Raw genomic sequence first — 27,690 nt, forward strand, 5'->3', positions numbered from 1 at the left:
TGCAGACGATGCAATAAGACAAATATGGCCCATTTCCCCATTGACTTTGGTACAGAATGCTCTTCTGCTTTTGTGCTGCTTATGCTAGGACCATAATTTTCCTTACTAGCCTGAATGTAATATGTTAGCTACTCCTGCACCACTCAATATGGATGCACACGGCTTACCTCTTGCTGCTTGGTAGTGGTTTGATAAGTGCTCACAAGTCACAGTAGGTTACAAGGCAAAAATCAGCAGGTCAGCTGGGGTTTTGTCTCTCGCTAAGGTTGAAGAGGAGAGTGAGTCTCTCTCAGAACCAGCCTTATAGCACTTTTTTGTTAGCGTTGTGGGACAGTATATCATTCTCATAGAAGCAATCAGGTGTTACTCTCTGTCTCTGCAGATAAGGCACCAAAGCAGAGCGTGTTATTTGGAAGATGGCACACCAGCCATCTACTTCATGGTGAGATGACGGGCAACCATTGGGCTACCCAAACAAAGAGAAGCCCCAAGTTGCCAGGCAATAGGAACAAACAAGACACTTCCAAGGTTTGTGGTGCAACTCCTAACCAGCCGCATGATCCTTTATTATGTACAGAAGGGTGACGTCACAGTGAAGTAGAGTTACACAATGTGGCCAGACTAAAATGCAAAAGTGAAACTGAAACTGATACACCACGACCCAACAGAGAGGTCTTGGAAGTGTCTTAAGCTCGAATCTCGTGTCGCATACATAGCGCATAGCAGGCTAACCTGTGATGTTCCGAGAAGGATGGTATTGATAAAAGCTTGAACTAGTGTAACAGTGGAGGATGCAAAATCTCAAGTGGGTCAACACAAGCCACACTGAAGGTCTTCATGACCTACGTGTCCGAGACCCCTGCAGTAAGGAGCCAACAATGGCTGCAATGTCACAGCAGCTATAAGCAAATGGGCCATGGAGCACCCTTTCCATGTTTTATACCTTGCTTCAACTAGTGTTGCTTGATCCCGAAAGTGCACCTTGAAATGCAGTTCTACTCCGGGACCATGTTCTCAGTTGATAACTTCCATGCACGTCACTTTCAGTGCTCATTTATTAGATAAGCCAGTGGGCAGGATGCCTGTTGCTCTAATGACATGTTGCTTTTACATTACACAATGCTAAAGTGAAAGTATCCCCAAACAGGATTGAGCAAGAATATGGCTCCTGGTCACTGCAACAGCTGCACATGTTCTGCAGAGTGTATAATAAGAACGCTTATTTGAACAAATTGTCTGAGACATCAGAGCTTGAGATTTGCTAGCAAACCACAATATATAAGAAAAAAAAAAGAAAATCACAACAGCAGAGTTATAGGGAGAATACAGTTATACAAAGTGAGTCACCGTATTTACATGTGGAGGTGGTTGGTTCAGTCTGGTCGTGTCATCACTTCTTGTTTTAAATTTCTGAACTGTCCAAGATATGGATCTGAAACACATATGCAGTACAGGGCCCGTACAGAATGGGCCCCTATCAAGCTACGGTGCTAAGAGGCTGACGTCCCCAGACATGCATTTAAATTTTAGCGACAAGTTGGTGCACAAGTTTACCAACGCAAATAGTTAAGCATATAAAGGAATACTAGCAGTGGTTAAATGATCAAACAACAGCTCCGCCATTGATGTCAATAGCACTTCCATTGACGTAGGAACTTCGGGGTCCACACAGGAAGACCACCACATCAGCCACTTCATCAGGGCGTGCAGCACGACCCAGTGCAGACTTAGCTGCATCACGTGCTTTTTCCTGAAGGCTGTTGGATGCTGTCATGGGCGTGTCCGTGTAGCTGGGTAGTACACAGTTGCAGCGCATGCCATCTGCCGCCAGCTCAAGTGCTAACGACTTGGTGAAGGCTACTGTGGCTGCCTTTGAGGCTGCATATGCACTGTAGCAGGGTGACCCACTGTGTGCCCAGTTGCTTGCCACAGTCACCAAAACACCGTTAGACACCCGCGCTGCCTGCATGGCTCGCACAGCACCACGACAGAAGAGGAACGTGCCCTGCATGTGTGCAATGCAAATGTCGCTCCCAGGTGATGCAAATGAATTCTATGACACAGGAATTAGCATTTAAAATAAAAACTAATATTACAGGCCTACCAAATGCAGATAAGTGAAGCTGAAATGACCAAGAGGTCCACAGTTATTTTTCCCAGGATCAGAGTTTTCATAAGCAAGAAATAGACATAGTGGGATTGGTTTTACCACTGTGAACCTGATACCAGATCTGATCACATAAGATATCCCATTTGTAACTAGAAAAATGTATGAGGGTGTGCTGAAAAGTTCCTGGCTTTGCCACCTTGCATTTAGAATTCAAACATAAATGTGTTGCCATATAAATGCTTCGTGTTTTGTTAAGCAATGGTGAAAATATGACATGTGTCTGATTTTCATAACAATTTTAATTTCAGATAAACCTGAGATGGCAGAGGCACAAGCAAGTTTCACGTCTGTGGAGTTAAGGGGACTCATTAAATTTTTTTTTCTCCGCGGAAGTGTGAAAAGGACATTCCCACTGAGGTGTCACAAACATTAGGGGAGTAGTGTTCTTCCTACAGCACAGTAAAAAACTGGGTTTCTCATTTCAGGACAGGGCATTTTATCATTGAAGATGAACCCCGCAGTGGGCACCCCACAACCTCAACAGATCCAGTAACAAGCGATGCTGTCCATAAGCTGCTTCTTGAGGATAGGCGAACATCCACCATAAGGATAGCCCAGTTTCTGGACATCTTCCGGGAACGTATTGGTTTCATTAATACCAATTTCCTACATATGCACAAGCATTCAGTGAAGTGGGTGCCAAAATGTTTGAACAGTGAACAGAAATTGGCACGAGTTGAGGCATCCAGAGCTGTTTTGGACCATTTTGATGATACAAAGGATTTTTTTTTGCGAGGTTAGTGACCGAGGATGAAACCTGGTTTCACATTTCTGACCCAGAAACCAAGGAACAGTCAAAGCAATGGCGTCACAGTGGGTCCCCATGACCGAAAAAGTTTGGCACCCAGAAATCGTCCAAAAAAGTGATGGCGTCCATTTTCTGGGACAAAGGCAGTGTTATTTTGGCGGACTACCTGCGTCAGGGCTGTAGTATAACCAGAGAGTACTACACCAGCCTCCTCGAGCAGTTGGAGGCAGTAAACACGAAACACCGGAGAAAGTTGTCCAAAGGGATTCTTGTGTTGCAGGACAATGCACCTTCACATGTCAAAAGTTGTGGCTGCTAAACTGAAAACCCTGGGTTTCCAATTGGTCCACCATTGCCCTATTCACCTGACCTGGCACCTTCCGACTACCACTGTTTCCTAATTTGACAAAATACCTGAAGGGTTGCCATTTTGACGACATTGTTGATGTCAATTAAGCATGCTGCAGAGAGCTGGTTGATGACCTACCACAAGATGGACTAGAAAAGCAGAAACAACAATGTAATGAGTGCATCAGTCTGAGGGGGGAATATGTTGAATAAACGTGTACTTTCAAAACTTTGACTATTCTTTATATGCAAAGCCAGGAACTTTTCAGCACCCCCTCATAAATAACTGATAAAGTTATAATGACATATTTTGAAATACAGAAAAAGAAATGCAGTTTGGCCAATTGTCTGACCTACATATGAACTTCCTCATGCTACCTCTTCACACTGCTGTCAGCACTATTTGAAGAAGAGTGGTATATTTTCTTTGCATGCCTCTGACTCAAAGTATGCGATAGTGCCTGGCAGAGCAAGACCACCAATATTGCTGGTGTACAGTTGATTCCACATAAATCACCCTTGTTTATCATGAGTGATTTGGATTGTGTAAGAACTGCATGGCCTTTCCAACTGCAATATTTTCTGCATTGAGTGATTAAAAGTTCACCTTTAGTATCCCCTTTTATGTGAACTTAGATCTGTAGATTATAGTACTTTTGAAGTGCAAATATGTGATTTTTTACTGATAACAGCAAGTTGGTAAGCCTGCAGGGAACAATGTAGAAGCAAGGACAGGCAGTGACTCAAACTGCCGCTGTCTCTTTCATTCCATTCATCTTTTCCCGTGCATTGTTATTGTATTTCCCACAAACAATGTTTCAGCCATGGAGCTGTTCTGGCATGGCCAAGTTCAAAAGTGCAAGCACCTCTACTGAGGTGGCCATAGTTGCCGGTGTAACATTCGCACCTGTCCCCGTTTTCACATGCGACGCATTCAGCAAATAGTAGTAACAACATTTTAGTGGGAGTGCACTACTTTGTAGAATAGCAGATTTCTTAACCATACTGCCCTATATGCTTGAAACATTTCATCCACAAGCTGGTAACTATTATTTATTTTAGTTAAGGTTCAGTTTGGGTTCACCATGTTTCAAGAATATTGGTTTGAATATGGTTTTCAGTTCAGGTTCAGTTCAACACCCTGACAATAACTCTAGTACTGGCACAAATATTCATTGTATGTTCCTCAATAATTTTTCTATAGGTCAATTGTCCTTGCCCTTAGCGATAATTTTGGTGCATGCTTCTAAATGAAGCACACACATGCATGCATTTATGGAGCGAGGAAAAAAACTAGAAGAGAATAATGTTAGGTAGCTATCCTCAGCAAGGCAACCTCCTTTGACACTGCCCCTTTTTTCTCTCTTCCCTTCAAGGCCCATGAACACATTGACTCTTGGGAAATAAGCCTGGGCATGAAGGACAGATCTTTCAAGGCATTGTTTGGTTTGAGGTGGCTTTTAGTTATGCTCAGGTTACAATCAGCCTATGCTACCAATTTTCCACTCTACTCTCTGCGACGCATGAGGTAGCTAGAAATTACCACTTGCCTATCACATAGTGTGGGGTGGTTTCCCATTGGCCTTCCTTTATATTTTTTTATGACGAGGCTTCACGCATGATGCTCCCTTGCCTTTTATTTCCATCATGCATGCATTGTAGTAAGCAGCTAAAGTACCACAATGCATGATGGTGAATGCAAAATTATATAGATATATGTATATGTACATACCCCATTGATAATCATTCAAGGGTCAAACTGTGGAATGACCAATTTGAAAGTTTGTGCTTGTTTTGCCATTTGTTACACTTTGTGTGTTCTTCACTCTCAGTCTCAGCATAGGTTGAAGCATGTTCCTAGAGGATACCTGCTGGTCATCGCATTCCACTAAGTACATGTGAGTCATTGCCAGGGAAAATTAATCAAGAATGCTTCAAAAATGCTCACCTTAAAGTTTATGTTCATGATTTCATCGAATAATTCCTCGGACATGTCCACCAAGGAGGCCGGTTTGAGGATACCTGCACAACTTACTGCAACACTGAGCGGCAGTGTGCACATTTTTGTGATGGTTTCAAAGAAAGTCGCAACGCTCTCCCCCCTGGAAACATCCACCTTGACTGCCTGGTGAGGGTGGCCCACACCTGAAAATGTTCCACACCCCAACACAGATATGAGTCTGTCAGCACTTCATTCCAGCACAAGGCAGGAATAACGCAAGTGTTAAGACTGTTTGGTTTTTAAGCAGCATGTATTTGCCAATTTTCCAATCTTCCCTAGGTGAAATTGAATCACTATGTCATAAGCACATTTACAGGGTAAAGAAAGTGAATTAGAAGGAATATGTAATAAAGTGGAAAAGTGGGCGAGTTGGTATGCATTCATAATGGTAACAAAACGACGGACGTGGTGAAAGAACACAGGACGAACGCCGACTCGCAACTAAGTCTACTAAAACTCACACCAAGGAATATAAGTGACACAGGCATTCACATGGCAAAACAAGGAAAGCACAATGAGGAAGCACAAGAACAATTATGCGCATGTGCCTGCGCATTGCCGATAATGCAAGTGTAAGCCTCTGCTCAAAGGGACAACAATTTTGTATAAGCAAACTGATGTATCCACTAGATTAGTCATGGAAGCAGCCCACATAGAGCTGAAGGGCACGTGGTGTATTAGCCAGCCTTCGAACGCCCTTTCTCAGCAGGAATTAATATACCTAGATAGCTCGATACGGTAACAGATGCCCTGTATCCACATGTCCTGGTTGTGTTTTCCTCATTTTGCCATGTGATCGCCTGTGTCGCTTATATTCTTTTGTGTGTGTTTCATTAAACTTAGTTGTGAGTCAGTGCTCATCCTGTGCTCTTTCACCCTGTCCGTCGTTTTGTTCGCGCTGTTACCTTAAGAAGGAATATTGTGTGGCAAATAAATTCTGCGGAAATCTGCAAGGTGGAGGAAAGTACAATTGGCATTCACCCGAATTGTAGAACGAAGCTGCAAAGGAAGCCCATATGGATTTCTCAGAAAGAAAGCCTCGCAGTTGAAGAAAAATTCATCCTGGTCTGGATGCCAATTTTTCCCTTTCACCATACGAAGTGATTGAAACTTTTGAGACCTTAGTTTTAGCAGAAGTGCAACAGTGACTTTCTTCATAGTGTTTAAATGCAGTGCTTATCACATTAGTTCCCTTCAGTGCTGTGGAGGCTGGAGTGTATTTATGCACATGTTGTTGTGTGCTTTTAGATAGCGGTGTTGGTTCAGGAGGGGAACGAATGCATTGATGGAGAATGATAATTACTTCATTAAATACAAGCATTCTATTGTTGTGAGAAGAAGGTAATAAATAATGAGGATAAAATAATCGTGGTAAGATTGTGTGCCAAAAGAAAGAGAAGGATGCTAACCAATGAGGTGCAGTTAGTAAATCTCAGACACTTTAGCTTCCACACAGACGTCTTGCTCACAAAACAAACTGCTCGAAACGGTGAGCCTAAGTATGCTTCAGTACCTGATCTAAGCACCCTGTGTATACAGGTGAAAGACTGCCATCATTGTGATTCAGAATTTTTCTTGTAGTCTTGATAGTCAGGGACTCGAAATACTATTGCCGTAAAATTCAGTTGCTTTGGCAATTATCATCAAAGCCATGCTCTGCTCAATGTCATGATTAGAGACTGTTGCATGACAATATTAGTCCATAGGTAATTTGCATTAGTGCATATCAGGTGTGATAGTTCTTACTAATATACTAATGAAAATATGTATTAGGACCATCGTCAATTAGAACCATTACAGATAAAGCTTTCTGGCCTTGTAAGTTGTAGTGGCCGAATGAGGTCATGCACATTTGTTTTAGCATTTGTATTGAAATCTTAACTAAATGTCAAATGCTTTTGATGGGGCTCATTATATGAATTGGTCCCAATAAGTCACACTGGATGAGTAATGCTGTGAAACAACAAACTAATTAAACAACAACAATGACAACAACAATAATAATAGCATAATTGTAATTTGAGTCCTCAAATAAGAGATACTTGCAGTTTGGTATAATCAGAGAAGAGCAGCATTTAGATTTTCAAAGTTAAAAATCTGTCATAAAACTATTGATTTGTCTTGAACCATTGGCACTACTTGGCAACCCAAATTTTTTTGCATACATATACATAGCATGTAAGAGATTGCACATAGTAAAATGATGGGTAAGTGATTAAAGTGAACAGCCATTGTGTATTCATGCATACAAGCCTAAGCTTCTAGAATTGAGTGTCAACCACTTGTTGGACCAATTGGGGCCTATGGGTCCCAATGGGTCTAATTGGAAATCTCTTTTTTGTTTGACTGGGCTATTGATTGTCACCAAGCAAATAGACTTTATAAGAACTTACTAGGACAATACGCTATCAGTTGCCGACAACGTTATAGTAGACTACTACCTTTTTCTGTTGGAATTTTCGGTACGATGTACCTTGTTAAGAACGGCCAGCTGCAGTGCAAGTTTGCCAGCCATTTACGCCAGCGGTGGCAACCTCATTTTGGAATGCCGCCGCCAACCTCTAGCCACGGCGTGACTAAGTCGACTTTGTGTCGGGAACAATGCGCGCATCCTCCACTCTCCGTCGCTTCATCTAGGATGTGTTCGACGAAGCAGCAACACAACAATGCGGACCTTATCTGCTACGAGTGGGGGAGTTGCCGCGGGAAAGCTGACGAAGGCTCCTTCCCATGCGCTTTTCGAGACGCCAGACAATGGACCGCGGTGGAGGCCCCTGTGCAAGGTCCGCTCTGGAATTTAGAGGCGACGGCTGTTCTGCAAAGGTCGTCGACCCTCGAGATAGCACTGAAACCTGTGCAGCACTGAAACCTGTGCAACACGTGTATGTGAGCCCGCTTCCTCCAAAAGGGCGGGTCATCTTCAATGACGTCGAACTATGACGTCGAGTGGAGTGCTTATAAGCAGCGATTGTCGGCTGCTAGTGCGTGCTCGTTGTCATGCTCGAAATGTACTCGTGAGCTGCGTGCTCGTTGTCATGCTCGAAATGTACTCGTGAGCTGCGTGCTCGTTGTCGTGCTCGAAATGTACTCGTGAGCTGTGTGCTCGTAAGCTGTTTGCTGTATGCTCATCTTGCGGGCTCCATTTGGGAGTCACGCTAGACTGTCGATGAATCTCATGTTCAACTGTAAATAACATGTAAATAAATCCTGCTATCCTAAGTCCCGACGAAGAGTCAAGCTCCTTCCTACAGCTACGACTGCCAAATCTTACATCTGAATGGCAGCGGTGAGATCGGCCTACAGCTCGTAGATCGTCCGACAACTCTAACAAATGGTGGCAGCGGCGAGATCGTCCGACGAATCTTACATCTGGTTGGCAGCGGTGAGATCAACCTACGGCTCCTAGATCAGCCTACAGCTCCTAAATCGGCCTACGACTCGGAGACAACAACGGCAGCTGACGGACGTTGACACATGGTGACCGACCGGTATCCTGATCAAGTTGGAGGCGACTTGGACTTGGATTGACCACCTCTTGCAACTGACTGGATACGGCGGAGAAGGACTGGTGATATGGTGCTGCTTCAGTGGGTGAGCGTTTGGTTTTGGCTGTAAGATTTACAAGGCTTCAATATCTCTGTGTTTTTGGATTTGATTCGCTGGGATCTCTTACTTGTATTTTGATTTGCGTGGGTATCGCAGCAAGTATTGTGTGACAGCAGAGCCAAAGCTTAATGTAGCGACCATGGTCCTAATGTGTTTGACGAGAGCTGACCTGTTGTGGTTGTGTGAAGAGATCGAGGTAGACGTAGAGGAGGACTTGACGGAAGAAGAAATTCGTAAGACAATTCTAGAAAGTAACAATGATTCGAAATTCATCGAACAAATGAGTAAACGAATTCTAAACAAAAAACGGGAACAGGAAGCAATTAGGCAAGAGCAGGAAGAATTTAAGCAAGAACAGGAAAAAGCTAGGCAGGAACTGAAAAGAATTTCTCAGGAAGAAGGCCCAACAGAAGTAATGAGGCAGTACATTGATGCATTGAACGAAGAGATTCAAGGTTTAGAGAAGGCAATCGAACTAAATCAACAGTGGCTGGAGAAATCTGTAGGCTGGACGCAGCGAAAGTGGGAGGAAGTAGACAGTAGATTTCAGTCGAAAGCCAAGAGAAGTAGTAGTACCTGTGAGAGTAGCAGCACGTTCACAGATGAACTCGAAGTGCTAGCAGCTAACGATGCCTTAGTGGCAACAGAGGCCGTTAAAGGCCAGAGTGAGAGCGACGAGGTGCTGTGCCAACAGAGGACTGTAGAGACAGCTAGGCCAGCTGCGAACAAATTGGCACAGTTACCGCGTGTGTGCGTTGCATCTCATGGTAGCGTGGTCGTTAGCTAGGTACAGAATACTACGGACTTGACAGACGCAAGCACCCATGTCGAGTCAGATCTGCGTGCCGAAGTGAAGTGCCAGCTGGACGATGCAGTTGAGGGCAATTCTCAGGATTGCGAGCTGCGTAGCTCAAGAGAATACAACTGCATTGTTAAGGGATCGGTGCAGCTCTCCGCCAGTCTAGGTAGCCTAGATAGAGATGATTCAGTTATTAATCATTCGGACTGTGCGCGTGAGACAGCGATCGATATCGACGGGCTGTGTGCCGATGCACAGCGTGAGCTGGGCAATGCAGTAGAGGGCAGTTCGCAAGAGTGCGAGTTGCATAGCTCGAGTAAAGCCTGCTGCATTGTTCAAGAGTTGGTTGAGCTGTCCGCCAGTCGAGGCAGAGAGAGAGTTGATTTAAATGAAAATCAATCAGACTGTGCGGGTAAGAGACCGATCCGGGCCGACGAAATGTGTACCGGCCAGCACAAGGCACGCGAAAGCGGCATGAAAGAGAATTCTAGGAAAAAAGCGCCGCAGAAAGAAGCGCCGAAGAGATCGGAATGCGGTGGCTAATCAAAGACGGCGACAGGTAAGTGCGTGATTTGCACTAAGAGTTCGTAGTTCCATTAGCGCATGTCCTGTGTGGACGGAGTGAAGCATATTGTTAATGACTTGGTTGCTCGCGTGTGTTTAGGGTGGCCGTATTCTGACTTCTCTTGTACGAGTGCGTAGGACAAGTTGTTAGAAGACACATTTGTTCAAGGGTTCCTCTGTGTTGCGTAAGTTACGCAAGTTTGATTGATCGGTTAAGGAACGTGTCCGGTGTGGACTAAAGGAACAAATGTGAGTAAGCGTGATAGAATCTTTGTGTATGACGCAAGTACGCATTCTGAATAGAGACCACAAAGCTAGCGCGTTTGTGATTGCGTACCTGTGGAGTTGGCCGGACGGTTCAGTGGCAACAGTACATGAGATAAGTACGCCACTGTAATAGGATAAGAACAGGCTGTTCGTGAACTTAGGCTGCTTAAGTTATGTTTGGGTATTGGTATTTGAGAGCCTTCGGTTCAGTTCTGCGTAAACCTTTGCTCTTGTGCAGCACAACAGTCAGGTTTGGTCGAACTCAAGGGGAACGTGAATGCTCGCTTTGGCGGCACGAAATTTTGGGGCAAAATTTGGGATTCCCAGTTGAGTGACTTGCATAGAAATTGTGATAGGAAGCCTGGTAGGTTAACAGCTGATTCCGGGCGTTTGAACGCTGAGCGGTATTGAGTTGCCGGGTCGACTCTTCTGTGCCAGTTGTTGTGAGATGGTTGAAGGCCTTCCAAGTGCGCAGGGGTTGCAGAAAGCAAAGCCATCGTCTTGCTCGCCAGCCATTCTCTTCCTGCCCAGCAGTTGCCAGCACTGGACAGTCGAGATTTTCCGGGCCATGAAGGCGCTGTTAAGAACGGCCAGCTGCAGTGCGAGTTTGCCAGCCATTTACGCCAGCGGTGGCAACCTCATCTTGGAACGCTGCCGCCAATCTCTAGCCACGGCGTGACTAAGTCGACTTTGTGTCGGGAACAATGAGCGCATCCTCCACTCTCCGTCGCTTCAGCTAGGATGAGTTCGACGAAGCAGGCTTTGTGCGCAACACAACAACGCGGACCTGATCTGCTACGGGTGGGGGAGTTGTCGCGGGAAAGCCGACGAAGGCTCCTTCCCATGCGCTTTTCGAGACGCCAGACAATGGACCGCGGTGGAGGCCCCTGTGCGAGGTCCGCTCTGGAATTTAGAGGCGACGGCTGTTCTGCAAAGGTCGTCGGCCCTCGAGATAGCACTGAAACCTGTGCGGCACTGAAACCTGTGCAACAAGTGTATGTGAGCCCACCTCCTCCAAAAGGGCGGGTCATCTTCAATGACGTCGAACTATGACGTCGAGTGGAGTGCTTATAAGCAGCGATTGTCGGCTGCTAGTGCGTGCTCGTTGTCATTCTTGAAATGTACTCGTGAGCTGCGTGCTCGTTGTCATGCTCGAAATGTACTCGTGAGCTGCGTGCTCGTTGTCATGCTCGAAATGTGCTTGTGAGCTGCGTGCTCGTTGTCATGCTCGAAATGTACTCGTGAGCTGTGTGCTCGTAAGCTGTTTGCTGTATGCTCGTCTTGCGGGCTCCATTTGGGAGTCACGCTAGACTGTCGATGAATCTCATGTTCAACTGTAAATAACATGTAAATAAATCCTGCTCTCCTAAGTCCCGACGAAGAGTCAAGCTCCTTCCTACAGCTACGACTGCCAAATCTTACATCTGAATGGCAGCGGTGAGATCGGCCTACAGCTCGTAGATCGTCCGACAACTCTAACAAATGGTGGCAGCGGCGAGATCGTCTGACGAATCTTACACCCTCCACACATCATAACCTTACAGTGGCACAATGAAACTTTAGTGAAGTACTGTCATGTTCCATTACAGCATAATACATGCTTTTGCAGCTTCATTATACTTTGTGCAGTGTAATGTCACTTCTATAATGCATTGTTAACACTGGTGTATATATGCAAAGAGCATGCCAAAAAATTCCTTTACTGCAGCGAAATTCAAGAGCTAAGTGCTAATGATGGCGATTATTAGTGGCTTTTATCATTCCTCTTGTAGCCTTAGAAAAAGTGCACTGCGGCGCTTTGAGTTATCATAGAACAACTTTTGATCTCCTTTCTCTTCATTGTATAGTTTTCTATTGTTCTTCCTTGTATCTTCTCTAACTTCTCTAATGAATACCTACCCTCCCCTTGCCAAACATTAATCTTTTTGCCTCACTGTCCACACTATGGCATGTAAGTGGCCGGTTTTCTACCTCTTTTTTGCCATTAGGAATCTACATTTTGTCTGACAGATAAAGCTTTTGTGGCCCACTTGCTTTAATCTATATACTTCAGTCTTTCCTAAAAGAATATTTTACCTTGCTCTTCCCTCACTTAAAATAGTGGCGATCACATGTTGCTTTGTACCACTTAATTTGTAGTATTTCCATGAGCACCTCATGCTAATTTGCCAAGGCAACTATAGTGTGCTAGTTTGCTTCCTACGGTCTCAGCCTCCGAGGTACTTCTGCACGGTTACGTCTCTCTCCACTTCTCTTTTTCTCTTCCGTCATGCAGTTTAGTAAACCAGGCCTCCTTCTAGTAACCCTCCATGCCTTTATTCTATCTCCACTGCTCTTTGGCTTACTTCCAGCCCTAGCTGACTGTACACCTGATGTTAAAGATAGCATTTAATTTCCGAATGCAAGCCCTAGTACCATTACATCTTACCACAGGCCTCTCGCTACTTCATATACCTGTTATGCCTCCATAACGCTTTGTGCGTCATTACAGCTGCATTTTTCTTGCCTTTTATGATTATGTACCAAGGTATTTGTATTCATTTACTATTAATAGTTTGTGATCATGTACGAGACACCCTGATCTGTGTTGCCACTGAAAAATATGAGGCTCAGTTTTTCTACACTATATGTGAATCCCAGCTTACCATCCTCTTGTCTAAAGACATTCGAGTATTTCCTAATCCATCGAGTATTTTTGTGACTGTCGGCTAATAAGACAACATCAGCTGCATACTTTAAGTTGGGTAGCCATTGCCCTAAAATGCCCCCTTCTGTTTATACAAAAGATTAAGCCCTATTTTACTGCCCTCTAACACCTCTCCCATTTTTCATATATATATCATAAAACATAGTGAACAGTCTCATCCCAGTCCTTTGTTGATATCCACTGTTAACTTTTTACTTACACTTTCCCCCTAAAATTGAGGCTGAATTGACAGTTTTCAGTTCGTAAGTGCTCATCGCCATTGGTGTTTGATATCTCCAGTATCAGGACTGGCTCAAAATTTCTCTTAGGAACAATTATAGCGCAAGAAGCTTCTGTGAATATGGGCCCAGAATTTTATTCTCCATATACTTCCATTAGTAGCGCTATATTGTCTTCATCCACACCCTCATCTCTTGAGAGTACACCTGGATGCTGTCCAAATCAATGTAAAGGTCTGAAGGAACTTGAACAAAATGCTAAAATCTCTCACATGCTTCGACATTTTTGGGAGCTATAATTATGGCCTCGAAATTTGACTCTTCGATCAACATTGAGCTTGGAAATTAAGTGTTCTGACAATTTACAAAGAAAATCATCTTCAAAAACACAATGTATCAAGTATGTTCTGTTTAATCAGTACCATTCTGGAGTAATCACAACTAAAGTACAAGCCAATTGAGAGTTGTGTCATTAGGTGCCACATTACACTGCGACTGAAAATCGTCCTTGACAACACAGATGGATTTAGTCTTTGATAAAAGCCTCATTGCCCACGCATGCAGCAGCAGTGACTACCTAGAGAAAGGCTCCAAGATCAATCACATGGTGAAAATGTTTGTAAATTTCAGCCTCCACAAAACTGGACTTCAAAACGGCATTCAAGAGCAGGACTGCAAAACCTTGCAGTTGTCATGGTTGGACCATGTACCAATCCCAGGTAAACTTTTGCCATAAATAGTGGCATACAAAATGAAGCGCATGCCACTTGAAAGCATGGCATATCCATTTCTCTTGAATGTCACACTGCAGTACCATTTCAAGCACAATGCCATGCTGCAAACAAACACAATACGGCTCTTCAAGAATTGACAGTCTCATCAATTGAGTTTCTCCTTTGAAGGAAGCTTTTCATAACTACAAAGAAGCTAAACTCATCTTCAGTAAAGCAGGCATGAAGCTTAAAGAATTGGCTACCAATGACAAGCTAAGGCAGCGTGCGATGCTGATGGTTTGGACTTTGCCTCGTCAGAGTTCTTACAAAGTTACTGTGCAATGGGACACAGCTACAGACACACTGCACGTTAACATGGAGTCGATGGTAAACTTTTTTTTTAACAGAAAAACAGCACTTTTAGATGTATCCTTTAGACTACATTTTCTTTTTTTGCCCTTAAGGATGGTTGTTCTATTCCCTCATCAGTATAAGCCCTCCTCCAAGGGCTGTGGGAGCAAATAACTGAGGGTGAAGAGGCTATGCATGAAGCACTTTGCCAGAGTGGGAGGCTTGGTGCAAGGAGTTGAATGGTTATGTGTTTTCCCTCCTCAGATACGAGCTGAACTAGGAATCCTGCTAACTGTCAGCTTAAGATATTTGCAGATATGCACAAGCTCCAATGTCTTCAGTGCCATGGCTTTTCTGAGTTGAGAACCAAGCTAGTAACATTTATGTTCAGCTCCTGCTTTTAAAGTGCAGAGTTACTCCAACGAAGTGGGTCACTTTACTGCACTTGGAATGGGTAGCTGCAGTTGTGGCTTCTAGTGTGCTAAAGTACTTGTAGGAACAGTGGGAGAACACTTGGATGGATTTAGCTCTGATGCTTTGAGTTCAAAGCCTCACAGCCAAGTGGAAGCAGTTTGTTTCTGATAGAGCTGCCGAAATACACGCAACTGGTCCATTGCACCGGCATCCTATTCCGGAATACAAAGCCCAGCAAATATGTTGGCTCATAGACCTTCACTTAGAGACATGCAAGATGAACAGCTGTGGTGGAAAAGACCTGGTGGCTTTTGCATTGATTTAATAGTAGTAATAGTAGTCAGCCTGCAAAAGGTAACATTCAAGACTCCTGAAGAGGAGATGAACCATTTTTATCCAAGGTAAAGATGAGTGTTCCAGTCCTCATGAATGTGGCAAAACAACATGTTTTTAGGACCAGTGTATGGTGACAGCCTGGTTGAAATGCTGTGTGCACAACAGTTATTCACCAGCATATCATAGAGAAGGAGCACGCACAGCCACGGATCTTCAAGCTGAGAGCATCTTGTTCAAACAAATACACACAGATACCTACACCACAAAGCGAGCCCAACTCAATGTAAGATGACGCCTCGTCAAAATGTTATTAAAAGACCTGCACACCTTTATTGATAAGAAAAGCATTGTGAGGATAAGAACTAGCCTGCAGAATACCAATGCCACATGCAATAATAAGAAGAGAAGACAAGTGTGCCTCTGGCATGTAACACCCATGTCACGCCTTGTCATTTTGTGAGCGCATCGGGCAGTGCTCCGTGGTGGTGCCAGTGACACTTTAACAGAAGTTCAAAGTGCATTTGGAATGGTGGACAGTGCCAATTGCAGCACATGTGGTGTTGAAGAAATGATCAAACATCTCCTGTTTGACTGCCCAACATATGAAGATGAGAGGATTGCCCTTCAGACAGTTTTAGGGCACTTAGATGACAAACCTTTCACAGAAGAGAAGATCTTGGGGCCTTGGCCTCGTGCGTTTGCTATGGAAAAGGCCAGAAAAGCGCTGCTGCATTTGTTGAAATGCACCAGCCCATATGACCACTTGTGACTGATTCAGTGATGAACGCTCGATTGTGAGTGTACCAGTGCAAAGTGTGAACTTCTCATCTTTCAATCCCCTTCCCCCTTGCAGGGTAGCCTACCAGGCTAAGCCTGTGTAACCTTCCTGCCTTTCCCTTATGACTTCTCTCACCCTCTTTAACAGAAGTTTGCACCATATACAGCGAGATAATTTCCTCTGAGGCCCACTGGGATCAGTCATGACTGCACTATTGTTATCTTTCTCAGCATTCTTCCCCCACCCTACCCATCATGCAGTGTATAGGCTTTCCAGAATAAGCTTCTTATTCCACTACTTCTGTCAAGCACACACACAAATGCACTCACACACACACAAATGCACTCATACAGACTGCAGCTGCAGTATAGAGTCTGCATTCTCAGGCAAAATTGCACCATTGTTTTAAAAATTTCCAGTGTTTGTGACAGTTTTATTTTACATTTTACAGGTAAACACTGTGTACATATGTAGAAAAGGTTAGTGCAGTGGCATGTTTAAGTATTCCTAACGACGTCCCATTGGAAACCAATGAGATTGCTCATCCAAGTGACATCACTCACCCATTCAGCAGGGGTGGGAGAAAACATGTGGAGAGGCATTGCTTTGATCAGTAGGGAATCAAAGCAATGATTTATATACTATATTAATAAATTACAGGGCTCGTTCAATGCATTTAAATTTGGCCCTTAATGTTCACAAAGACCTTTCCTACCAAATTAATGCATTTGTGCAAAATGCCAAAATCATTTAACGTCCCAGAGCAACACTGCAGTTGCTCTCCTCAACCTCTTTTTTTTTTGTGTGTGTGTGTGTGTGTGCCTGGGACAAAAACCAGAATAATCTTTTTTGTGTTTTCTGCCTGTTGTGATTGTATTTACCACAATTAAAAAGATAGGCTTAAAAGGCCATTTTAGAAAGCTGACTTAAAAACTGCAGAAGAGTGGCCCATTTTCCTCAATCTGTTCTCTCTTGACCAAAAATTTGAAGCACCATTAGAGACCTCAATAGCTCCAAGCTGTGATTAACCGTGGCTAGTATCAAGATCAATACTTGGTCACACAACCTTGTGCCACAACCACTGCTGCGATCCTAAAAGGGGGTAAATTGTAGAGAGCAGGCACAAAGTTTACATCTTCTGTCGGGTTTTCCCACTCCTAGTAAACAGATCCATGCTCAACACTCATCTACAATGGAAGAGTAAACTGACCCTTCATGATGGTGACAAGGGCTGACATTCAGCAAAAGTTGGTTTGGCATCTTAACAGGTATAAAGCACTTGAAAAGACAGGGATGAAAAGGGGAAAACGCAACATGAGTGCTAAAGTATGGCTGCTTTCGTATGACTTTATATACACACTCTAGATGTTAATGCTCATTCGGCCAGGCATGACAACGCAGTATAGCAGACATGCAACGATGTGACGCCATGCATGCGAAGTATAATTCCTTTACACTCGAACACTGAGCATGCACAAAGCATTTTGACACTGCTGTTAGACTGAGCTGATAGCAGCCACATCATAAGTGTTGCTGTTCATCGCTGTTTTCTGCCAAATTGGCTACGCTTCGGGAGTGCTTAAAAACTTGAGGTTAGCTCCCTGTCTATTTTTAGTTGCTTTGGATTTCTTGGATTACTCGAAAGCATTCGACCGCGTTTCCCACAATCACCTACTTCAAAGACTCACATCTATCGGAATCCTAAATAGCTTGTTTACTTGGCTTGAACACTTCTTAAAAGGACGCACACAGTTTACCTTTAAAAGGACGCACACAGGTTACCTCTGCAAATAACTGTAATTCGTCCCTTAGCAGCGTAACATCGGGTGTGCCACAAGGCGCTGGTTTATTGCCTCTACTTTTCCTCATCTACATCAATGACTTACCTGCTAACTAAATTAGCCTTAACTAAATTACCTAAATAAATTACGCCTTTTCGCAGACAACTGCGTCCCATCTTCCCCTATCAAAGGCTCGAATGACATCACCGCACTACAACAGGATCTCGATTCCATCGCAGCATGGTGCGAGAAATGGTTCATGCCGCTTAACCTTACTAAATGCAAAGCTCTGTCATTCACCCGTAACCACAGCTTAAGTCACACCTACATAACAAATTCAGCTCCTATCAATCATGCCCTGTCTTACAAATACATTGGCGTTCACATGACATCGACACTATCATGGTCGACTCAAACTGACACCATCTGTTGTAATGCTTCACGTACCCTTGGATATTTAAAACATAACCTGAAAGCCGCATCACCAGAAATAAAGAAGCTAGCATATCTAACATTCGTACGTCTGCAGTTAGAATATTTGTCATCTATCTGGCACCCTTCCCAATCATACCTCACCTATGACGTAGAAGCAATACCAAATCGCGCTGCTCGGTTTATAACTTCTAATTACTCTCATGAAACCAGCGCACGATTTTGCACGCTGTGCACAAGAACACCCGATTAGCGGTATAAGTCAGTGCTACATGAACACAAGGCAGTCGCAAGCAGATACCAAAGCATGATCGCGCGCTGGAACACGGTAGAAAATTACATAGTTTCCCTCTCAGCATGTGCGACTGCACGATGTGGGAACAAGCAGACGAAGTATGCGGTGCGAAGTATAACAAAAACATGCAGACATTCGGTTTGCGTGTTTTATTATTTCTCTAAACTTTAATTTGTCTATTTAAGCAATAGATTACACGAATAACAGATGTTGCCTTGAATAATTCTCGAAGCGTCACATGTCACTTTGAGTGACATCACAGCATATACATGTACGTAGGCACACTTGCTGATGTACGTCATCCTCCAGCCTTGGAGCGTGGCGCCCATGAGGAGAAGGGCTAATGGCGTTTAGTTTGAAATTTCCGCTCTTTCCGCCATGCGTAGCAATGTATTCTTAGCAGACACGATCAATAGCGCACATTGTATGCATTGCGCTTGTCAGCTCAATATGGTCAGACCTGGTGAGGGGCCGTTTAAGACATTCTTTTTGTCCCTCTGCTTGTAAATGATACAGTGCTCGTAGACACTGCCACATTAATCAGCCTCATAAATGAAAGAATTATGGGCGAGGCTAACATTAACACTGAAAGGTCAATTCGAGTCTATAGTTACGATGGAGCCTCGCAGGAATTGGAACGATAGATAGACACAAAGGATTAGCTTAGAGACCATGAGATTATGACAAAATTTTTGGTATTGTCTGGGGTCTCATTTGATATTCTATTATGACCACACATCCAGCTTTTAAACATTAGTATATAGTGGAATGACGTGATCCCTACAAATGAACAGAGTAGAACTGGAACTACTATCAAAGGCGTCAGGCAGGGAGATACGATCTCTCCAATCCTATTCACAGCGTGTTTACAGGAGGTATTCAGAGACCTGGATTGGGAAGAATTGGGGATAAGAGTAAATGGAGAATACCTTAGTAACTTGCGCTTCGCTGATGATATTGCCTTGCTTAGTAACTCAAGGGACCAACTGCAATGCATGCTCACTGATCTGGAGAGGCAGAGCATAAGGGTGGGACTAAAAATGAATCTGCAGAAAACTAAAGTAATGTTTAACAGTCTCGGAAGGGAACAGCAGTTTACGATAGGTAGCGAGGCACTGGAAGTGGTAAGAGAATACATCTACTTAGGACAGGTAGTGACTGCTGATCCAGATCATGAGAGTGAAATAATCAGAAGAATAAGAATGGGCTGGGGTGCGTTTGGCAGGCATTCGCAGATCATGAACAGCAGGTTGCCATTATCCCTCAAGAGAAAAGTGTATAACAGCTGTGTCTTACCAGTACTCACGTACGGGGCAGAAACCTGGAGGCTTACGAAAAGGGTTCTACTTAAATTGAGGACGACGCAACGAGCTATGGAAAGAAGAATGATAGGTGTAACGTTAAGGGATAAGAAAAGAGCAGATTGGGTGAGGAAACAAACGCGCGTTAATGACATCTTAGTTGAAATCAAGAAAAAGAAATGGGCATGGGCAGGACATGTAATGAGGAGGGAAGATAACCGATGGTCATTAAGGGTTACGGACTGGATTCCGAGGGAAGGGAAGCGTAGCAGGGGGCGACAGAAAGTTAGGTGGGCAGATGAGATTAGGAAGTTTGGAGGGTCAACATGGCCACAATTAGTACATGACCGGGGTAGTTGGAGAAGTATGGGAGAGGCCTTTGCCCTGCAGTGGGCGTAATCAGGCTGATGATGATGATGATGATGATCCACCCCCTACAGCTGCTATAGAAGTTCCATTGTGAGGCAAAAGTTGTATAGTCCGAGTCAAGAGAAAAAGTGCTATCTATATAAAGCAAGAGGTCCAAGGAATGCTCGATTCTGGTATCGCTAGACCATCAACCTCATCATTTGCTTCACCAACCACCATTGTACACAAGATGGATCGCTTTGCGTATGCACAGACTATCGATTAATTACCAAGCAAACAAAATTCTTCCTTTTTCCAATGCCTTGCATAAACGAAATAATGAGACTGGCGGCTGTGAATGTTTCTAAAGAATAGACACATGTAATGGAGGACAAAGGAGCCAGCATTGTTGGTGCCAATCAGTGAGTGCACCAGATTTGTGGCTGCTAAGCCTGGCAAGGAAGACGTGAACTATGTCATTTTGCTTCTTGAAAGCAACATATTGAATCATGTAAAAATTGTAGTAGCTGACAATGATCCAGCCTTTCGTAGTGGCAAGCTTCGTGCTTGGGCCCAGCAATGCGACATCGAATTACATTTACCTGCCCTGTATAATCCAGAAGCAAATTCCCTTGCAGATAGAGTTACATGCAACTTGAAGAAGTTTATGGCTCTCTACCCCGACTTCAAGGGCGGCTGAAAGTGCACGGGAAGCAGCTGTTTCACATCACAACTGTTCCTATACTGTAGGTCTATGATGCAGCCTTTATTTCGCAGCTTTGGGAAGATCTGTGTGGCTTACAACAGATAAGGAACTAGCGATTATAGACAAGGTTACTGTCTGGGAAGCTATTGTCTGCAGGCAATAGGGAATCCTGAAAACGGTTTATTAAGACTCCCTTTTTTTGCAGAAATCCCACCCCCCAGCAGCCTATGCGGACCAAGAGGCACCCTGGGAGCCACACATGTGTCCCTAATGTGGCGTAGCCAAACGACCATCTCCAGCCCACCTGTTTGGGGAGTGCCAGCACCACGCTCAACACTGGGACCACCACCTGAGGGCAGTGCAAGTGTCGTCCTATGAGGTGTGGATTAGGTGGGCAACCGGATCAGTGGATTCAGACAGGGTCATTCTGGACTCGCTCTCAAGTTTCGCCAAGGAGCGCAGGTCCTTGGCGAAAAAAATAAATTTTTATCATCATCATCATGAAGGGTCGACAGGCAAGAAAGAGGAGAAAGGGAGTCAACATTTATTGATGCCAGCAATCACGGGGGCAGACGCAGCCTCCCTCTGCCTAGCAGATGGCCCAGATCCCCTGGGTCTCAGTGGCTGCCTTGGCTAGCTAGATGGCCCAGACCTCTCTGGTCTGAACTGGGCAGCAGGGTCTCCCACTGCTGCTGGTTTTGAATTTTGCGGCCTTCGAAAAGTGCCGCCTTCGAATGTGCCCGTAGAATATGCGGCAGAGCCACCCTACGCTTACATAATTTACGCTAATCATTGTATTGGCCTGGATAGAATCCGCTGCAGGCCACCGGGTTAAGATACATGTTTGTTTGCAGGAGGTGTCACGCCACTGCCCGTTTCTTGGTTAGCTCGAGATGAGCTGGTGCGTACCGAGTCCTACCCAGCCTAGGCGATTTCTTTGTAGCTGACCATGCGGTCTCCCCTCGTTCCCGGCTGGGCTGGCTCACTTGCTCGGCGAGTAAGTCCTCGAGCTACTGTGTGAGCTGCCTCGTCGCCGGGGAGAGAGGAGTGCGCAGGCACCCAAATAATTTGCATCGTCCTGCGATGATGGTCGCTGTTATTATTTAGAATTTTGAGCGCCTCTGGCGAGATGCGTCCTTTTGCAAAATTATGAACTGTGATCTTTGAGTCACTTATGATAATTCTAGCTTTGGTGGAGGCCACCGCTAATACTATGGCCGATTGCTCCGCAACTTCAGGGCTTTCGATTTTCATGGTTCCGTTCACAAGGGGTCCTCTGTCCACGTCTACAGCTATGACGGACATCCCTTTGCGTCCTCTATATTCCGTGGCACCTGCGTGGGCCACGCTCTCTACATCATGGAATTTGTGCTCAATGTGGCGCGCCCTTGCCTCTTGTTGCTGCTTGTGGTGCTCCGGGAGCACATTCTTTGGCAGTGGAGGAATTTTAAAGTCCCTCCTCGTCTCTAGTGGAATGCTGAGTTTTATGCTGTGTTGTGCTTCGTAGTGAACGTTTAGTTTCCGTATAATGTGTCGTCCCATGGGGCTCTGTGCGAGTCTTTCATACTGGGTAGTGGTGTGCGCATCGATTAGTTCGTCAAGCATGTTGTGTAGCCCCAATTCTAAGAGTTTGTAGTTGGGTGTTGTGACTGGGACACCAATTGCCTGTTTGAACACTCGTCTGAAGATGGATTCCATCTTTTTTTTTTTTTTCTGATACGCCAAATGTTAGGTACGGTGCCACATAGACAACGCGGCTGATGACGAAGGTCTGCACTAAACGAATAAGGCCAACCTCCCTCATGCCATAATGTCTATTGGCAATCTGTTTGATTAGTCTGAGTGTTTGCTGTGCACTATTCTCTAGTGCATTGGTGGTAACGAGGTTTCTGCCCTTCGCATGCAACCGGAGTCCCAAGACTTTGATCTGGTCTACGACAGGTATCAGGCGCCCAATTGCCTTGATGTTCAGGTTCGGTTTTCCTCCGTATTGTTCCCCGGTCGTAGGGTACACTAGGTTCAGACTTCTGCAAGGAGATACTGAGCCCCTTCTCTGCCGCATAGCGTTCGATGGCTTTCGTTGCCTGTTGGCGGGTTTCCTCGATTTGGCCCTCACTGCCGCCTGACACCCACAACATTATGTCATCAGTGTACAGGCTGTGGTTGAGGTCGCGGATCTTGCCGAGAATTTTTGGCAGGCCAATCATGGCCACATTGAAGAGAAAGGGGGGCAATACTAAGCCTGTGGCATTCCCCTACTACCCAGTTTTATGTTGTCCAACTTAGCTGTGCAGTTTGAGAGAAAATCCCAGGCGTAGGTGTAGGCCTTGCGACCACTCCCCAGGTCCTGGAGGTTTTCTAAGACCACCTTGTGCGTAATATCGAAGACCTTGGTGAAGTCCAGCGCTAAGATGGCTTTTAGTCCTGCTCCTTTGCCCCACACATCAAGGATTTGACAGTTTCGGCCTGAACCCGGTCATCGTGAGTGGATACAGGCCTCTGTCCTCCATGTGACTGCTTAATCTAGTGAGAACAATGTGCTCCATCAGCTTTTTTACACAAGAGGTCAGAGAGATGAGCCCGAGGTTCTCAATCAGTAATTTCTTGCGGGTTTGGGGATAATCACCACATGCTCAGTTTTTCACTGCCGCAGTATTGTGCCCTGCTCCCAGCACTCATTCATGTGCTTTGCAATTGCTGTGATGGATTTGTCGCTTAAGTTTCGGAGAATTTCGTCCGTGATGCCATCCGGACCCAGCGCCAACATTGTGCGTAGCCAGAGTATTTTGGCCCTCACTTCGGCCTTCGTGATTTCCTCGTCCATCGTGGTGTTTTCCCTGCCTGTGTACGCGTCCTGTGGTTCTCGCGTAATGCTTCCTATGTATCTGTATCGCAAATGAGTTCGATGTGAGATCCCGTGTAAGTGTGGGAGATCCTGTTGAGGTTCTGTCTCTGTGGCGTTTTGCTGCCCTCGGGGTCTAAGAGACATCACAGGATGTTCCATGTTTTGCCTAGCCCGAGCAATCCCTCCATGCTGTTGCATGTGGACTCCCATTGCTGTTGGGCTAAGCATTTCACATGATCGTCAATGTCCCTGTCTAACCATGCTATTCGCCGCCGCAGGGCCTGATTCAGCCTCTGGCGTCTACAACATCTTTTACGCTGCTGTGCACCCCTCCCACAGGTGGAGGAGTTTGCTGTAGGCTGCTTCGAGCCCTGTTTCTTCAGGAATTTCTCAAGTAGCCTGCTTTACCGCCTTGTGTATGTTGTGTCCATTCATCAATGTCTCTAATAATTTCTGCGCTATCGATGTCTGCCATTGTGTTGTTGTGTTCCTGTGCCTGTCTGAATATAACCCAATCCACCATCGTCAATCTCATACCCTTCTTTTTTGTGGGTCCCATGTGTACTGTTGTGGCTATAATTAAGTACGTGGTCGCTGCCCAGATCATCCTGTGTATTCTTTGTGAACGTGAGGTCGGGTGTGGTGCACGCTTGCGCTGTTACCCATGTGCGTGGGTTGTTGAGAATCCGTAATGAGTACAAGCCCCTCCTGGTTCGAGTCTATCCAGAGATTCCGTCCTTTGAAGGTTCCTCTGCGATAGCCCCACGCGGTTGCATGGGAAGAGAAAGCTTCAATTCGAAATGTTATTTCGTACAATTCCTGGAGGGAAGATGACAGAAGGCACAGAGGCTATAAGGCTCCTTGGTCAGGAATGGAAGCAGATGAAGAAAAAGCGGGATGCTAAGACTGTCAAGGATGCATGGAAAGAAGAGAGAAGTTGGAGACTGACTACGGCAACTAAGTGATTATAGTGAATGCTCGAAGGCTCCAAGCTTTCGGGGACTTCTACAAATCACTTCCACATGTTTGACTTCTTGTATTTACGACGACTCTGTTCAGCACTTGGTGAAAGTGTCCTCTGGTGTTGGTATTCATCTGCCCCTTGGCAACTGATTATAGTGAACGCTCGAAGGCTCCAAGCATTCGGGGACTTCTACAAATCACTTCCACATGTTTGGCTTCTTGTATTTACGATGACTCTGTCCAACACTCTGAGAAAGCGTCGAGAAATGCAAACGGAATGACAGTTGCCAAACTCTTGGTTGGCACTTAGTAGGTTGATGGCAGTCACTAAAGGAAGCACAAAGAGCAGGGCGCCCCGAAAACTCCTTATCAGGCCCAATTGAAGTTCCAAATGTGAGCATGTTTTTTCTTTTGTAGCAAATTTTATAATGCGGGCTGCAGTTGAAAGGAGTAACACGTCGAATAGTATGCTGTAAAATGTCAAGCTTCAATGTGTGCCAGCCAGCACGGACGTATTGGCGAAAGTCACATGCTGTTTTTCGCAAAGCAGCACTGGGACAGGTACTGCTGGTCATAGAGTTTCCTACAATAATTACTAGAGGGAACTCTGGCGCTGCAGTTGTACCACCATGGGAATGATGGGAAGTACATGGATTTGTCCGATCTTTGTGCTTGTGGATTCAGACGTTCTTGTGGCTTTGTATATTATGCTATATAAATCTTATTGGCGTAAGTTTCAGCGCAATCTGTACTCTTTGAAGTGCATAAGACGCCGCGGACACACACAATTGCTATTAATTGCAACAATTGAGCTTGTCCAGGTGGCCAAATCGAAACGCGCCAAGCGTCTCAAGGCACTGGCATGCCCGCGATAAATTCATAAGGGCGTTTCGTTCGCTTGTCGATGCATGCATTTGTAGCTTAATGGTTTCAATATCAGGCTTATGTGCTAGACTTCCTGTGTTCGAATCCTGCCGCCAGACAATTTTAATGATGTTCATTTAATTATTTACTACGCAGTATATTGCTGAAAATGACAAGTTTACAAAGCCGTTTGAAGCCAAAAGAACGAAGTTTAGGCAAATCCATGTACTTCCCATAATTCCCATGCCGGTACAACCCCTCTCATTGCAGCTCCCGTAGACACTAGTGCCAGAGTTCCCTCTAATAATTATCGTATGAAACTCTATGTTGCTGGTACCCCAAACGTCAACGTTGCCATAGCAACTGCGCTCCTGAAGCTCTTGTTGCTTCTTTGGGCTTCTCAAAAGTAGGTTTTTTCGGCCCGTGTCTTTCTCGCAGCGGATTCTGTTCGCGAGACAACCTGACTTTGGAGCGTGGTGTGTAAGCTTGAAAGTTGTGTTTTGGGTCTGTGAGTGCGAGCCGTCAGCAACAGAGACACTCAAGTAATCATGACGTGGGTCTTCGCCGTTGTCTTCAACGTGCCGCGGAAAAGCACAGTAGCGTGTCTGCTTCACCAAAACTGTTACAAAAGTTTCGTAGGCTCTGTTCGGACGCGCGTCGGCAGCACACACTACAGGCGGCTCGTAGCAATGCAAGTTCAAAGCTTCCGCCTATCTGCTCCGGCGAGCTGATTGGAGGCGCAACGAGAGATTGCACACCAACAGGACTGCATTCCGGGCTTCAAAAACGTGATGTCAAGGCCTCTCCTACTTCGTTTCTTTCCTCCATGGGTGCTTCGACAGTAGCGTTTTCTCGTTATTTTCGTGCTCCCGACGGCGCGCTCCAAAGCTTTTTTTCACATATCGTGTGTCGTCCCGCCCAGCCCACGTGTTGCGTTCGAGCATATATTAGAGACTTTTAGCTTGAACGCTATTCCGGTAAATGGGAGCGGTTTGGGCGGATTACCGGATGGTCGGGGCGTAAACGTGAGCGGTGAAGCCGCCTGGTGTTGTAGAGCTCAACCAGACAAACGCATAGCTAAAACTGCAGTAACTCACCATATCCTGCTTCGCCACCCGTGCAAATTTTTGGCAGCGGCGTAATTGTGAACACGATAACGCCACTGTCGAAAATTTACGCCAGAAGCTAAGCAGAATATAGTAATTAGCTCTGTGTTTGTGTGGTTGAGCTTTGCGCCACCAGCTGGCGCCACCAATCTGGCCGCTCACGTTGACGCCCCCGCTAAACCGGAAAACCGCCCGCGCTTGCCCGAATACCGGACACGCTAAAAGTCTCTATTAACAGGGAATTTCGATGCCTAGTGATTCGGTAAACAAAATTTAAATTTTGGGTGTTTAACGCACCAAAGCTGCATCTGGTCTATGAGGCACACCGATAGTGGAGGGCTACGGGATCACATATACGAGGATCTTGAAGATATCTAACGTGCGCTGAAACCTTGACACACAGGCGTTTTCATTGTTCGCCTCTGCCAGAAAAACAGCCGCCGTAACCGGGATAAAACCCACAGCCACGTGCACACGCGACGGGAACAGGAAGACCGACACAAACGCTGAGCTGGTTTTGACCAAGATTGTATCTCGTAAGATTGTACAGTATACCTATGAACAACCAATTAGAACGGTTTTAACCCACCTGGCAGCGCAGCAGCGGTTTCCTGTGCTCCGCAGAAATTAATATCGCCCACAACCACGACAGCACCTTCTTTTGCTAGTGCAAAGCAGATGGCTTTCCCAATGCCACTTGCACCTCCAGTGACTGCTGCTAAACGGCCAGTTAGAGGCATGTTGACGCGCACGTTGTTTGCAGGCACGTCACTTCAGTAGCTGCTGCTTCTACGCCGCAGTATCTGAGAATAGCATAAAGAGGATGTCCAGCCTGCACCACCAAAGTATTGCAGGTAAACTTCTACGCCACAGGCGAAATCACAAGTGACACAAACACAGAACACCTACGACATAAGCATACCTAAGTATCACAACGGCTTGCCTGCCTAGAGGCCGCTATTGGCCAGACTACTGAAGAACGAGCCGAGTTGTTCTGAGCACTTTAGTTCTGAGGTTTTGGGGTTCGC

General features: G+C 45.3%; 1 protein-coding gene across 2 annotated transcripts; it reads right to left on the minus strand.

Moving 5' to 3' along the window:
- Window positions 1-529: 529 nt before the first annotated feature.
- Window positions 530-27,690, minus strand: LOC126544263 ((3R)-3-hydroxyacyl-CoA dehydrogenase-like). Of its 2 annotated transcripts, none has more exons than XM_055062060.2 (4): window positions 27,585-27,690; window positions 27,252-27,465; window positions 5,215-5,411; window positions 530-2,005 (listed from the first exon to the last, which is right to left on the minus strand). In XM_055062060.2, exons 2-4 carry the CDS (start codon window positions 27,400-27,402, stop codon window positions 1,604-1,606), a joined length of 750 nt encoding a protein of 249 aa, XP_054918035.1. In that variant the 5' UTR covers window positions 27,403-27,465; window positions 27,585-27,690; the 3' UTR covers window positions 530-1,603. The 2 variants fall into 2 exon arrangements, with proteins under 2 accessions (XP_054918035.1, XP_054918034.1); XM_055062059.2 differs by having other exon boundaries at window positions 27,252-27,494.

This window comes from Dermacentor andersoni, chromosome 1 (genome assembly GCF_023375885.2).
Source record: "Dermacentor andersoni chromosome 1, qqDerAnde1_hic_scaffold, whole genome shotgun sequence".
Classification (NCBI taxonomy): Eukaryota; Metazoa; Arthropoda; class Arachnida; order Ixodida; family Ixodidae; genus Dermacentor; species Dermacentor andersoni.